The 15,906-nt window shown below is 42.7% G+C and overlaps 1 protein-coding gene across 5 annotated transcripts in view; it reads right to left on the reverse strand.

Annotated features, from left to right (window-relative positions):
* The window catches only part of usp34 (ubiquitin specific peptidase 34), a 103,783-nt gene that overhangs the window by 77,918 nt on the left and 9,959 nt on the right, over positions 1-15,906 (reverse strand). For all 5 annotated transcript variants that reach the window (XM_078273286.1, XM_078273278.1, XM_078273271.1 and 2 more), the window contains exons 2-6: positions 13,708-13,798; positions 10,165-10,720; positions 8,564-8,614; positions 2,971-3,120; positions 2,753-2,820 (exon numbers count right to left, since the gene is read on the reverse strand). In XM_078273286.1, coding sequence (XP_078129412.1) covers positions 2,753-2,820; positions 2,971-3,120; positions 8,564-8,614; positions 10,165-10,720; positions 13,708-13,798 — 916 coding nt within the window. The remainder of the gene's footprint in view (positions 1-2,752; positions 2,821-2,970; positions 3,121-8,563; positions 8,615-10,164; positions 10,721-13,707; positions 13,799-15,906) is intronic.

Here is a 15,906-nt window from a genome sequence, read left to right on the forward strand (position 1 = left end):
GTCAACGTTAAACGCTGATGCAGTTTTAAATGTTTTATTACCACGAGTTTACAGACTTTTTGTTGCATTTGTTTTCTGGGTTTGTGTGCTTTTCTTTTTGCATCATTTCATATTTGCAGCGTGTTTGTGTATTTGGTTGTGTTGTGTGTATTTGCAGCATGTTTATGTATTTGGTTGTGTGTATTTGCAGCATGTTTATGTATTTGGTTGTGTGTATTTGCAGCATGTTTATGTATTTGGTTGTGTTGTGTGTATTTGCAGCATGTTTATGTATTTGGTTGTGTTGTGTGTATTTGCAGCGTGTTTATGTATTTGGTTGTGTTGTGTGTATTTGCAGCGTGTTTATGTATTTGGTTGTGTTGTGTGTATTTGCAGCGCGTTTATGTATTTGCTTGTGTTGTGTGTATTTGCAGCGCGTTTATGTATTTGGTTGTGTTGTGTGTATTTGCAGCATGTTTATGTATTTGGTTGTGTGTATTTGCAGCATGTTTATGTATTTGGTTGTGTTGTGTGTATTTGCAGCATGTTTATGTATTTGGTTGTGTGTATTTGCAGCATGTTTATGTATTTGGTTGTGTGTATTTGCAGCGTGTTTATGTATTTGGTTGTGTTGTGTGTATTTGCAGCGTGTTTATGTATTTGCTTGTGTTGTGTGTATTTGCAGCGTGTTTATGTATTTGGTTGTGTTGTGTGTATTTGCAGCGTGTTTATGTATTTGCTTGTGTTGTGTGTATTTGCAGCGCGTTTATGTATTTGGTTGTGTTGTGTGTATTTGCAGCATGTTTATGTATTTGGTTGTGTTGTGTGTATTTGCAGCATGTTTATGTATTTGGTTGTGTGTATTTGCAGCATGTTTATGTATTTGGTTGTGTGTATTTGCAGCGTGTTTATGTATTTGGTTGTGTTGTGTGTATTTGCAGCATGTTTATGTATTTGGTTGTGTTGTGTGTATTTGCAGCATGTTTATGTATTTGTTGTGTTGTGTATTTGCAGCGTGTTTATGTATTTGGTTGTGTTGTGTGTATTTGCAGCAGTGTTTATGTATTTGGTTGTGTTGTGTGTATTTGCACGTTTATGTATTTGGTTGTGTGTATTTGCAGCATGTTTATGTATTTGGTTGTGTTGTGTGTATTTGCAGCATGTTTATATATTTGGTTGTGTTGTGTGTATTTGCAGCGTGTTTATGTATTTGGTTGTGTTGTGTGTATTTGCAGCGTGTTTATGTATTTGGTTGTGTGTATTTGCAGCGCGTTTATGTATTTGGTTGTGTTGTGTATTTGCAGCGCGTTTATGTATTTGGTTGTGTTGTGTGTATTTGCAGCATGTTTATGTATTTGGTTGTGTTGTGTGTATTTGCAGCACGTTCATGTATTTGGTTGTGTGTATTTGCAGCATGTTTATGTATTTGGTTGTGTTGTGTGTATTTGCAGCATGTTTATATATTTGGTTGTGTTGTGTGTATTTGCAGCGTGTTTATGTATTTGGTTGTGTTGTGTGTATTTGCAGCATGTTTATGTATTTGGTTGTGTTGTGTGTATTTGCAGCGTGTTTATGTATTTGGTTGTGTTGTGTGTATTTGCAGCGTGTTTATGTATTTGGTTGTGTTGTGTGTATTTGCAGCGTGTTTATGTATTTGGTTGTGTTGTGTGTATTTGCAGCATGTGTTTTGAAGTTGTTTTTCTTAATCTGAGTCTATTTGCGTGTGCTTTCTTAAGTTGCGAGGCGTTTGCCCCTGTCGGCCACCGTACAAAGAGGCCTGATGTTGACACCGATGCCGTTTTCGATGCCTCCGTCTGGCGGAGCACGTCGTTTTAATATGGTCATCACATACAGTATCATAGTGTGTTGTACAGTTTATGGCTTTAGATTGTTTTAACCAGGTGCAATAGAAGTAAAGTTTTCCTAATTATACATGCTCCATGTGCAGAACTGTGTCATTTACAATTGGATTCATTCTGACACCTTGAGCTTTTTATATACAATCAAACTGATGGGTTTAAAAAGGCATGCCACGGACGCCCGGATAGCTCAGTTGGCAGAGCGGGCGCCCATATATAGAGGTTTACTCCTTGACGCAGCGGGCCCGGGTTCGACTCCGACCTGCAGCTATTGCTGCAGGTCATTCTCTCTCTCTCTCTGCCCTCTCATTTCTTCAGCTGTCCTGTCAATAAAAGGCCTAAAAACGGCCAAAAAATAATCTTTGTTAATATAAAAAAGGCATGCCATCACAATACCTAATGACACGCAATGGCTGATTTTGCACTGTTGGAAGAAAACTTGCTGTCAAACAAGGACGAGTGGGACTTATAAGCCAGTTCCGACATCGAGCTGTCCGGTTGGATCTCTGTGCTGTTTTGGGCCCAGCGTTACAGAGAGGAGCACTCAGAGAAACCACGCCGTGCCCTACAGCTTTTTTGGTATTAGTAACGCCCACACTGTACCCTGTAACATCTTTTCCACCTCTCCAACAAGAACTCACTTCACACTGAGTGAAATTCCTTCCCTCTCTGCTCATGTCGTCGATGTGACGCGTTTCACTGACCATTTAAGGGCAACTACGGGCGTGACATCAAGCCGCCAAGGCTGCGCCACATTCAGAGGCGATTGTGATTTATAAAAAAGGGAAACCGGCGTAGCGCGTGCCTGCGCAAAATCTGAAGATTTCTGTGCGTACGTACGTCCTAGGTTTCGTCCGAACGCCACTTCTGATGCAAAGTCGCCACACACTGACATTCATTGGGAGTAAACTCACCGTATTACGTAAGTGCGGAACGGTATGATGTGCTGCATGACCGCAGGAATGTGCAACCATATTCGGATCTGTGGGCAGGAAGAGGACACAGTATTTAACATCAAACTCACATGAAATACATACAGACCAAACAAATAATCGATTAATCGAGAAAATAAATCGACAGAGTGACAATGAAAGAAATCGTTAGTTTCATGCATGTGTGCGCGTGGACTCACGTTGGAGACAATGGTGATGAAAGCGTGCGCGATGGGGAAGGGGAGGCTCTCCGGAGTGCCCGACTCAAAGCACTCCTTCATCAGGGAGAGGCCGTGCTTCCCACAGAAGAGACAGACGTAACGCAGCAGATGCAGAGGCACCTCCACGTCCTGGTGGGGACACAACATCAGAGGCATCTCATAACGTGATGAAAAATATGATGCATTATCAACAGCTCTTTTTTTTTTTCCCCAGAAGAACTTCCCAGAAGTGGAAGCCCTTGCTGAGTCGTGCTCAATGACCGTCAACTGTGCCGTGTTTTTTGAAGCAGGACACGCAAAAAACTTTTGGGTGCATACAGACAGAGACATTTAGTTTAAAACTACCTCGCTTAAAAAAAAATCTAGTTATTTATCTGTGAGTAAGCAGTAAAAACCAGAAAGATGAGACTTGATTACACTGCCGGAAAGGTTTTCTATGTTTCGGGAAAGAGACTTCAGATACAGTATTAGGGGACCACTAAGGTCTATATAAAAGAGACTTCAGATACAGTATTAGGGGACCACTAAGGCCTATATAAAAGAGACTTCAGATACAGTATTAGGGGACCACTAAGGTCTATATAAAAGAGACTTCAGATACAGTATTAGGGGACCACTAAGGTCTATATAAAAGAGACTTCAGATACAGTATTAGGGGGACCACTAAGGTCTATATAAAAGAGACTTCAGATACAGTATTAGGGGACCACTAAGGTCTATATAAAAGAGACTTCAGATACAGTATTAGGGGACCACTAAGGTCTATATAAAAGAGACTTCAGATACAGTATTAGGGGACCACTAAGGCCTATATAAAAGAGACTTCAGATACAGTATTAGGGGACCACTAAGGCCTATATAAAAAGAGACTTCAGATACAGTATTAGGGGGACCACTAAGGTCTATATAAAAGAGACTTCAGATACAGTATTAGGGGACCACTAAGGTCTATATAAAAGAGACTTCAGATACAGTATTAGGGGACCACTAAGGTCTATATAAAAGAGACTTCAGATACAGTATTAGGGGACCACTAAGGTCTATATAAAAGAGACTTCAGATACAGTATTAGGGGACCACTATGTATTTTAATAAGATAAATCAAGTATTTGTATGTTTTCTGTTATGTTGGCCAGTAAAACAGTGAACGGAAGTTTCACTGGAAGTTTTTGTTAGTAGCGCAGCTCATGTTTCATTCAGCCTGTTCTTTAATTCATCCCCCGAGCTTAATAAAAACTTCAATATGCTGGGAAGTTAAAGGCCATCGAGTTGGCAGATTATACGGGGACACATCACTGCTCTCTGGGGGAGAGTGACTTCATCTGCAGGAATCCCAAAAAAAACAAACTCACCCTTTTTTTTTTTTTTTCCAGTACACAATCTCTAACTCCCATCTACAAACTGCAGTATACACATGAGCTAATAAACAGTTTATAATACTGCATTCCTTTCCAAAACTTTGTTATTAAACTGATTCTGATCTCTTCTAATGTTAATCTCAGAACACAAAGAGCAGCATCAGGAACACGGACCACTGTTACCATGGAGACACACTGTAATAATGTGGCCGTCGTTTTGACAAAACAGCCAAAGAGGGCAGGAAATGTGGACAATACTTAGCTAAACAGAGAACTGTACCCAATTCGGGGGGAAAAAAGTCAACACACTCACTGACATGAACCAAAACGATGCTATCAGGCCTTTCAGTCTTACAGTCTTATTAAAAAAGAAACATCAAACATGAGCAGAGTCATTCTTTTCTTAAGTCTCAGATACTTTTCTATACCTGATGTGACATTGACTGCCTTTGTTAAGAACAGCAATCTAGAAGTTACACAAGCCTTTATTTGGTACGTCATTTTCTGCTTTGTATTTGTTGGTGATCCACACTGATTTTTTATCTATCTATCTATCTATCTATCTATCTATCTATCTATCTATATAATACACACACACTAGAGATTGGCATGGGGTACTTTCCATAAGATCATCTCTCAATGCAAATCAAACCAGCTATTAGGCTAACTGAAATACAACCATGCCAATCTCTAGGTATGGTGAAGGGTATGTGATGATGTGGGGGTATGGTGAAGGGTATGTGATGATGGGGGGGGGTATGGTGAAGGGGATGTGATGATGGGGGGACCAAGGGAACTTTATCAGGATCATAGTATCCTGGATCTATGAAATAACTGGCCTTTCAAAATAAAAGTCTGCCTGCCTCTATGGGAATCCAACATAGGGGTGTACTGACTTATGCCCCCTGCATTTTAAGGAAGAACATTTATTTATTTACGATACATTATTCATTCACAAAGAAAATTCCTTAAAGTCCTTAAAGGTTGGGTTTTTACATTTTACACTGTATATGTACACTTGGCATGGACCGGTTACCGGTTTCAAGACCACACATTTTTTGTCATACTGTCTCTACGGTATGAGCTGTTTTTATGGACAGAAGCTGTAATTGCAATACCGCAATACTGCGAAACCGTGATATTTTTGCTGAAGGTTATACCCGCCAATGCCTAATATACACACACTTCTCATTATGCATTATATACATGACTACATTCTTTGTTTACATTCAGTCTTATTCATTTGCAATACTGTCTACACAATTTTATTTGTTCATATTTAATCCTTATATCTTAACTTGCACTACTTCTTCGTTTGTCCCAGACTCAGATTTTGCTTTACTCGTGCGTTTTGTGTTTTTTAAAGTTATTTCAGGAGCATTGTTGGAGGTGCCTGAGGCCTAAGATTACTTCTGTATTGCACATGACCAATAAAGAACCTTGAACCTTAAAAGCTATCGTGCGTAGTTTCTCACCCATGAGGAATTCTAAGTAATGACAACAACACTGTTGGCGCACAGCCCAGCCCCCCCCCCCCCCCTTCTCCTCCTCCACGCAGTTGCTAGTAGCCAAGGAGGACACGGAGGATTAAAAAAAACATGAACTCTTCAGAAGTTGCCGGACGCCACAATCTTCTGAAAATAGAGAGTTGTGTGGAGCCGATAGTCTTAATTAGCTTTGTAGCAACTCATTTGGTAATGGCTTGAATGTAACAGATGTTTATTGATAATAATAACGCGTAAAATATAAGGTTCTGTCTTTCTGTCTCCGTTTTATTGCGTTTATCTTCGGAAAACGTTCCATCCCAATGCCATTGAGTTCATTCATACTTAAAAAAACAAACAAAAGTAGACAGAGTCCACGGGACAAAATAAATTCAAGCTGGTCCAGCCAACGCAGATCAGATCGTAGCAACATGAAACCTCTCATCAGAGGAGGTTTATTTTTGGACACTCAGCCGCCTGGGTTATCAGCTGTCTGAGGTCAGATCTGGGATAACCTCTTAGGTCAGGAGAGAAAAGGTCTTGCACTGAAGTAAAATGTTAAGCGGGAGAAGACACAAGTTATTAGTCTGAGATTATTTGACAGAAAGTTTTGGATAATCACTTCAAGGTAAGAACATCTGTCCTGGTGACCGCACCGCTGTCCACTTGAGGGGAAGACGTCTGCCGAGTAGAGATGATTTGCACAATTCTTTAGACAAAATCCCAGGATGTGAGTCAGCGACAACTGGTGTTAGTAAGACTTGGGTATTCTTCTTCTCAGTCCAGGGCCGATGATGAGACATTTCCTGTTCGTTTCTTCAAATAATTTCCACCGCATGTGCAAGGTGACCGCAGACAGCAACCGAAAGAAAGGAGTGCAGGGTTTTCCCTGCCATAACAAGGCTTCAGGCGCAGCACCCAGGCCGTTTCGGACACCACCTAAGCCGAATCGATGTAAAATCATTGTGAGCATCAAGACTATCATAACTAAATGGCTTTTCTCAGATCTGATGATTGTGGTTGGTCCCCAGATTGTCTATAACCACGAAGTTCCACTTCCGGCATTGCTCCGTTCCCGCCGGAAATTCCGCCAGATGCCCCTCTTTTCAGCCGGATGTCCGTCACCTTCCTCTTCCTTTGTGTTGGCGTTCTAACCTCCGGCTGATTTGTGAGGACTATGGTTAACTGCTCCTCAGATCTCTGCAGGGTAAATCCAGACAGCTAGCTAGACTATCTGTCCAATCTGAGTCTTCTGTTGCACGACTAAAACAACTTTTGAACGTACACGTGTTCCACCAAAACAAGTTCCTTCCAGAGGCTGTTTAGCAGAGGCAACCAATCACAATCATCTTGGGCGGTGCTAAGCGCCAGACGGGGCACTTGGCACCGCCCAAGACGACTGTGATTGGTTTAAAGAAATGCCAATAAACCAGAGCACGTTTTTCTCTCAACCAGGAATGCTGTGTGGACTAGCCAGACCCTCCTCCGCAGCGCTGTGGAGGAAGGTCTGGCAATGCGAGACCTTCTAGCTAGTGGACTTCTTTAGCTAGTTTTGTCTTTAAGCTTTTTGAGTGTTATATATGTATCATCTCGTCAAGCTTTTCCAACTTTTCAGACACAGATATGGAAATAATAATGGTCCAAATTGATGTGAAATTGCATATTCTTTCTGTAAAATCTAAACATTTTCTTGAAAGAGAGGAACCCCTAAAACACCCACCGCCAAATACGTCTTCCACAAAGCTAGGAAGAAACACAGAGTGGAAGTCTCTAAAGGCCTGCTGGCTGGGAGAATAAACCTGATAAACCAGTCTTTTCAGCAGGTCATGTGACATACCGATGTCCTCGTCTCTTACAGCAAACTCCCAACAGGCCTACATCTAGTTTTCATCATCACCCCTGCACCCCCCGGCTCCTGCTCTGGATTTGGCGCAGCTGTCGGTTTCGAGAGCTTGTTGGTGCAGTTTCACAGTAAAACTGTTTCAGGATAGAAGAAATATGAGAAACACGACAAGCACAACAAGACGACGGAGACACATTTTAGCTTTTTAAGCATTTAGCAGACAATAGTTCCCAAAGCACCATTGTTTGGTTTATGAATGATTTGAAATAGTGTTTTCCCCCTTCACTGAAAAGGTCAAATCTATTCAAACTGCAAGAACAATGTGTAGTGACATATGTAGGAAATGACTGTTTTGATTAAGCTCCCCTTGTGTGCTGCTCCTAAATGGTGACTTTATTCTCTCTAGCCTTTTTGCTTTTGACTTTAAAGATCATTATTTTGGACATTTCTGGGTATTTATTCCCGACAGGACAGCGTAGACAAGGGAGAGAGAGGGGGGAATGACATGCGGCAAAGGGCCGCAGGTCAGAGTCGAACCTGGGGCCCCTGCGTCGAGGACTAAGCCTCTTTATATGGGGTGGCGCGCGCTCTACCAGGTGAGCTACCCAGGCGCCCGACTTGTGAATTTTTAAGCAATTCCCCCCCTTTTTGTATTGTTTTTGCCTAGGGGATTCTTTTTTCATGTACACCGACAACATTTGTACTAAATCTAGTCTGTTTTTATTGCAGCAGACATCACTGGTCCGACCTGGCCCTAATGGAATATGTTTTTGAGGGATCTTTTTCCTGCTGTAGGTGTCGGTTGATTCACAGGAAGCAGAGTATACACTTAAATTGATTCGGTGACCCAAAAAAAAAAAAAAAAAGGGACAAAGTAGATTACTTACATTCATGTCGCAGAAGGAGCCCAGGATGTTACTTTCATGAGCAGATATGTCCTGGGGGGAAAGAAACGGAGACAGAAAGAACAAAAGAGTAAATCAGAGTTTTAGAAGTCATACATGACAAGAACAACTGCCATCCTGAAAAAGAGTCACTAAAATTACAGGCTGTTGGAGGATGAGAAAGTCAATATCACTCGTAAGTCTGTGCATTATTTATGAGGGGTTGGAACGGTACACAGAAGTCACGGTTCGGTTCATACCTGGGTTCAGACATCACGGTTCGGTACAATGGAGGGAAAAGCATAACAAAAATGCAGAAGGCAATTATTTTTTATTGTGCATGTCTCAGGCTGTACCACCTAGCGTCATCCAGTCTCTCCCCTGAGCTAGCTGCAACTCTTACTTACGCTTACTTCAACAGTCTGAAGTGTATAAAGTAAGATGTAAACAGTAAACAATAAGTAGGCTACCCCACATCATCTCCAGACTCCATCTGGAACAAAAGACAATCAGCTAGTAGTGTGATATGGGAGACAAGCGCTGCTCTCATATGTGAATGCACAGAGCAGGGGTGTTAAAAGAGCAGCTTCGGTTACACAGAGCAGTTCGCGAATTGTGGCGTTAGCTTCACACGCTAACAGCAAACAGCGAAGCTAACGGCGGAGCTAACAGCTAACGGCGGAGCTAAAAGCGGAGCTAACAGCGGAGCAAACAGGCCTGGAAGCCATTTGTTGTCGAGGCAAGAAGGGATACAGCTACAGTACATCCGTGTTTGGTTGTATATGGAAGGGACTAGTTTGCTCAGGGGACTCACTGGACCGACTCGACATGTAGGCGGAGCTTGGGAGCCCATACCGTTTCGGTACGGGCGTCTCGGTTCTGTACATGAATTTACACGGAGAATACACGGTATGAAAATAAATAAAACTTGCGTGCAAATTAATTAATATAATGCAGAACTACTGTTAGATACGCGTTTTGTTTAGGGACACCTAATCTGTAGCCCCCCCCTTTAACTCTGAAGCTCCCGAGCTCCGCCTACATGTTGAGTCGGTCCAGTGAGTCCACACCACCACTAGTCCCTTCCAAACCAAACACGGACGTAGCTGTAGCCCTTCTTGCCTCGACCACAAATGGCCTCCATTTCCATTTGCTTCGCTGTTAGCGCCGCCGTTAGCCGTTTGTTCCATTGTACCGAACCGTGATGTCTGAACCGAGGTATGAACCGAACCGTGACTTCTGTGTACCGTTCCAACCCTACCATCTACCCATCTGTCCATCCATCCATCAATCTGTCCATCCATCTACCCATCTATCCGTCCATCAATCTGTCCATCTACCCATCTGTCCATCCATCCGTCTATCCATCCCTCTCTCCATCTATCCTAAAAAATGATTGGCGTCAAAGGGAATTTGCCTTAACTCGTTTTTATCACGTTCACTTTGACGGCCTTAATATTTATAATATTTACAACCTGTGCATATTTTATATATTTATTGTCATATCAAAAACAGTATCAGCCTCAAAAATCAAGCACTTTTTAGGCTCTTATCGGCATGCATGGTGGTGTGTGTTGGGTTTGTGATGTGGGCGTAGTCCTCACCTCTATGGTGGGGTGTGTGTTGTGTTTGTAGGCCGTGTAGAGGGGGAACTGGATCTGGAAGATCTTGGCGGCACAGAGCAGCAGCTTCTCCCTCTCCTCTGTGCTCCAGGAGCTGAACGGGTCCTGGTTGTCACTGCTGCTACTTTCTCCGACACCTCCATCACCACCCCCAGACCCGCCGTCGCTCTCCCCAGGCTCCAGTGATTCCATCTGGGCTTCGCATGGCCGGCTGGGCCCCTCAGCCTGGCTCTGGGTCTTATTCTGGTTCAGGTCGGGGGCGTCGGCATCCTCTTCGGCAGAGTCTCTCTCAACGTTCACAGGTTCGTCCTCCCCCGGTGAGGACGGCTGAGGGAGGGATCCGGGTGCAGCCTCGCCCCCGCTCCATTCAGACCCCCCCTCGGGCCCAGACGCACCTCCTTTATGAGTGTGGTCCTGGGTGCTGCAGAGGCGGTCTCTCAGGCTGCTGATCTGAGCGATGACCAGGTTGATGAGGGCATAGACCAGCTGATTGAAGACCTCCAGGTGCTTGTACTCCTTGAAGCAGCAGAGACATTGTCTGAAGACACAATGCAGGAGGAAGCGTTAAAGAGGAAATCAACATGGCTGCAGAGCCTAGAGCAGTATTAGTATAACAGTGCACATATATCATAAAGAAATATCTCAAGGATGTAATGTAGACTAAAAGTTGTGACTATCGAGGTACAAGCACAAACAAAATCAGTGTTATGAGTGAACACAACATGGCATTAGAGTAACGTTTTCCGTTTTAAAGTTTCTGTTAAATCCCTTCAGGTACCAGCTAGCTCACTCTTCACTACTGGGAAAATGTTACAGAAAGTAACACTGAAGCCATGTCTCCACTTTAGTTTTCACAGATAGCAACAGTAACATCAGATCCTGTGTGTATTGGTAAAATGTCCTATTGAAACAGTGCTAAACAAGCAAGAGGCTTGATTCATTTCAGAAATCATATCCTCGGTAAACTGCGACTTGTGTGAAAATGTCTTTTGCCAATCTTTGGAATCGGCTTTGACCGCGACTCTGGAAGACTTGGAGTTCAGCTTTTCTTTGAGAAAAGAACAAAGAACGGCACTGAAGTCATTCTTAACCCTTGTGTTGTCTTCCCGTCGACAACTTTTTGTTTTTCTGGGTCAAAATTTTAAATAAAAACTTTTTTTCCAACATTTGGGTCGTCTTTTTCGACACTTTTGTAGCTTTCCCCAACGTTTCTGTCACTTTTTTTGCAACGGTTTTGGTCACTTTTCCCAACTTTTTTCCAAGTTTGACATTTTTGTCACTTTTTTGATGTTCATCTATCTTTTTTTTCTCCAAAATCAATAAAAGTAGTGAACTGATTATTTACTTTACTTGTGAAGAGTGTCGTAGGGAACCATCCACGTTATCTTTTCTGACAATTTGGTTGATAGAAACCCAAATGGTGAGTTCCCAGACCCAACATCTGGATGTGGGTCTGCCTTGTCAAGCTAATCCCTAGCATTAACATCAAGACAAAGTAGATTTTAAAATACCATATTTCCATTTCCAAGTTTCGTTTCACACAGTAAACTGAGTGTGTGCGAGTGCACTGATGTTTTGCGTGTCTCAGTGTTCCTGTAACCCATCACTTCAGTCAAAGTACAGGACGGGTTACCAGCAATTGCCTCTTACTTTCAACAGAGATGGAAGCATAATGCACTCACAAATAAAGCACAGCAGGCCCAAGGATGGATTGCTTCTTGGTTAACGTTCAAACAAATGAGTCAGCAAAGTTTTGAATGTTTAGGTCAGCGACTTTAAGTCTCCTTCATTACACCAAATATAAAAACATTCCAGCTGGATGAGTAAAAACAGAACAAAAACAAAAGGACAAACTTAATAACAGTCCTTAATACTCAGAAGTTCTGCTCCCATAAAACAAGAACCATCTTTCTACTTGAAAAGAAATATATATATATATATATATATATATATATATATATATATATATATATATATATATATATATATATATATATATATATATATATATATCCATATCCAAGTGAAGGTTGGCAGAGCGTGAAAGCTCCTCTGAAGTGTCACAGTGAAGCCACATCCACGCAGCTGAGAGACGCCCTCCAAACCACAGGCTTCACCCGATGTAGTGCCTTGCTCAAAAGGTAGCCGGACTACAGTTGGTGAAGACGGACATTCTGAGTCATTCATTTCCAAGTTTTACCCGGAAGGTTTTGGCAGATACTAGTTGTTGTGTTTAAAGGATAGTTTCGTGGTTTGATTTTTTTTTTTTTCAACCTGGACCCTACTTTCCTGTGTTTGTGTGTGTAAGTGACTGATGGGAACAACAATCTTTTACAAATAGTGCAGTATCGAGCGTGAGCGCTGTAAATGGCAGCCGCAGACCGGGCTGCAACGTAACCCTATGGGGTAAATGTGAATCGTCAATTGGATCCACTAAAAGTGCTGTTTTTGCCGCTGACAGACTCAGATTATTATTCTGAGTGTCTGGCAACATTATGGATATAGGCCTATAATGTCTGAAGTTCTACCATGGACCAAATGCCTTGGTGACCTTGTTTCGAGCCATTCTAGCGTGGTACAGAAAGCCTGCAGGAAGACTCAGCTCGATTTGTGCCAGTTCTCATTAATATTCAACCAGCTAAGCTGCTTGACTCTGATCGGCTAACAGCTAGCCAATGAGAGCCCAGTGCAACTGGGCGAGCTCACGAATAGTAATGAGCTCAGGCAGCACCACGTCAGACTGACCAGCTTTTGTAATTGGCCTGATTTCTCCACTTATTTCTTTTCAGTGGCTAGAGCTGCCAGAGGAGGTAGCCGTTCATTTTCACATTCACCACATAACACAAACACATATGGACCTAGCATATTTCAAAAAATACAAGGAAAAACGGTTTTGTGTGGCAGGGCACCTTTAAAACCTCTTTAAAACTTTCCGTTTAACCAGAAACAGCTCTGAAGTCGCTAGTGCTAAACCCACCAGACTCCATTTAAAAAAGCAATACTTTTAGCGTGTATAGAGCAAACATATTTTCACATGTAAAAAAAAAATCGGTAAACTGTGTGTTTATTTCAACCAAAACTGGAGTTGTGATGGTTGGAAAAGTGAAAAGACGACCCAAAACGGCTTTTCATCGTTTTATTCATATATATTTTCAAAATCGTTCAGCTCTACTCTATACAGATATTTTTATTTTTTACGGCTCTTTCCATAGTAAAGGTTGCCGACCCCTGGCCTAGTCAAACAAAACCCTAACCACACCAACTTATAGTGAGACAGTCCTATTGAGGGAGAGACCAGCTCTAAATAAAATCAATCAACATTTGTTTTTCCATTCGTTCCAGCAGTGAACTGGGGAGGCAAAGAGCTTCAGGTGCTTATTAACGTTTTGGAAGAAACTTAAAACTTTCCACACACAGAAGGAATCAAGCAAAGCGACATCATAAACCGGTTTTTCTTTGAGCCTAATTATGTAAACGTTGTCAGCTGACTCGTGAGAGTTGAGTTCAGAAGGAAGACGCACTGACCTCTGTGTCCAGGAGCTGATGTAGCCCAGCACTCGCAGGGCATGTTCCTTCTTTAGCTGGAAGCCTCCTTCACTGCCGTCTGCATCCGATACTGAGGAGAAACAGAATATAAACACGTTAAGAGAACAGCTGGATTATATATTATTATTATATAACATTTTATTATCCAAAGAAACAGCGTGCTACTCGTCCACCGTGTGAGAGACCGTATATGCCGAAGTGCTGTAAAAAGTACGATTTTAGCGAAAACGCGTGTGTTTTGGGAAGAACTAAGCATACAGCACGACATGGCCGGCAGCAGCTCAGTCTGTAGGGAGTTTGGTTGGGAACCGCAGGGTCGCTGGTTCAAGTCCCCGTCCGGACCGAAGTACGGAGTGAGGACTGGTAGCTGGAGAGATGCCAGTTCACCTTCTGGGCACTGACAAGTTGCTCTTGAGCAAGGCACCGGACCCCCCCACATACCACTCAGGGTGCCTGTTCAGCAGTCGCAGCCCACTCACTCTGACCTGAGCACATTTGTGTGTGTGTGTGTGTGTGTGTATATTTCAGGCCTGTGTGTAGTGTGTATAACAACAACAGAGTGTAAATTGTAATTCCCCCATTGGGGATCAATAGAGAGTATAAATTACAATTAAATCAGACTCAAAGTTTGTAACACTGGCTTTAATTATGTATTACTGTATTAATAAGAAAAGACGTTCTGTTGTGAATTGATCATCTCTGTAAAATTCTACTAGCTTCCCGCACGAAAGTGTGAAACTAACAACCGGTATTAAAGGCAAACCTCCCAGCCTTAAACAACAGATGGACATACAAAGTGATGAATACATGCAGGATGGAAAACTGACTCATTTTCCCTGAAGAATAAGGAGGAGACGTAGCCCAGAACACTGGAGAAATGGATCACCTTCACTGCAAACAATGAGGACGCGGTCATATCTAAATGTGTTGGTTTCCACGCTTTGATTTCTCTCTTTTATTGTAAAATGTACTTTGAACTGCGAGTTAGTAAAAAGTAATTATACCATTATCACGTGTTTATTCTCAAATATTTATAAATCGGCCTCAGAAGCCTTTATCCGATGGGCTACCATTTGGAGGCTGCCTACAGCCAAGACATTAAATATTGGCACCAGACTTCCACAGCTTCAGTCTCAAGTTACTGTTATTGTACTGGCCTTCAAAAGATCCACACCAGTCACGCCGAGTTTAGAGGAATCAAGTGTCTCCACTGAATCGTTGACCTGAATTGGACGGCGAAGAAACAAGAACAGAACAAAAAAAAAAACAACAACAATAGCTCTCAATCGACCATCTCGGCCGTGCAAGCGGGACGTTTCTCTCCACTGAAACTGAACTTAAAACCCTTTCCGCTTCTACGTGTGAACAGAAGCTCCTCTGGGGCTTCAGAACCGGGGCGGACCTCCACTCTTCAGGATATCGGCCCGGCAGATTTGGCCGATTTCCTGCAGCCGTGCTGTGGGGATGTCGGTTCACTGCTTTGATGATGATGATGATGATGATGATGTCTGGGCACAGGCACGCGGGTGCCAACTAGGGCTGAAACGATTCCTCGAATAATTTGATTACAAAAAATCTTTTTTTGTGATGTTAAATCAACGTAATTAAGGTTGTACGGCTCACTGTGTTTCCGCACGGAGGATTATTACTAGCGCGCAACAGGTTGACGCTTCTGTGGACACGAGACGTTTATATGCTGTCTATGCACGAGACTGACGGCCCAGATTACAAATGAAGGAAGACGAAAACAGCGAGGGTCTAAGAGAAGAGACAGGCGAGAGAAAAACGACAAAGTTTGGGATCATTTTAAGCTGCAAACATGCTGCTACATCATCTCAGTAGAAAACATCCAGGCTACTCATCCGTTCCACGGAGCCAACCCGACACCAGGTAGCTAACTAACGTCTGCTGCTCTCGTCCACCGCGCTGTTTTACACAACTAGCCTACAGAATGCTACTCTGCTAATAGCCATGTTTGACCAACGAGCTAAAACGAGAGCTGTCAGTTTGTAGTCTAACTGTTTATTAGTTTGCTACTAATCTTTGGAAACTTAGCTGCTGCCGGAGACAAACCCCCCCCCCCCCAGCATGGCCACTTAATATGCACGTGAGTGACGTCATCATGCCGGTGAGGTCTGCATTCTTTCTCCTCACTCAGTATTAGGCTTCTGAAAATGT

The sequence above is a fragment of the Sander vitreus genome, chromosome 2 (assembly GCF_031162955.1).
Source record: "Sander vitreus isolate 19-12246 chromosome 2, sanVit1, whole genome shotgun sequence".
Classification (NCBI taxonomy): Eukaryota; Metazoa; Chordata; class Actinopteri; order Perciformes; family Percidae; genus Sander; species Sander vitreus.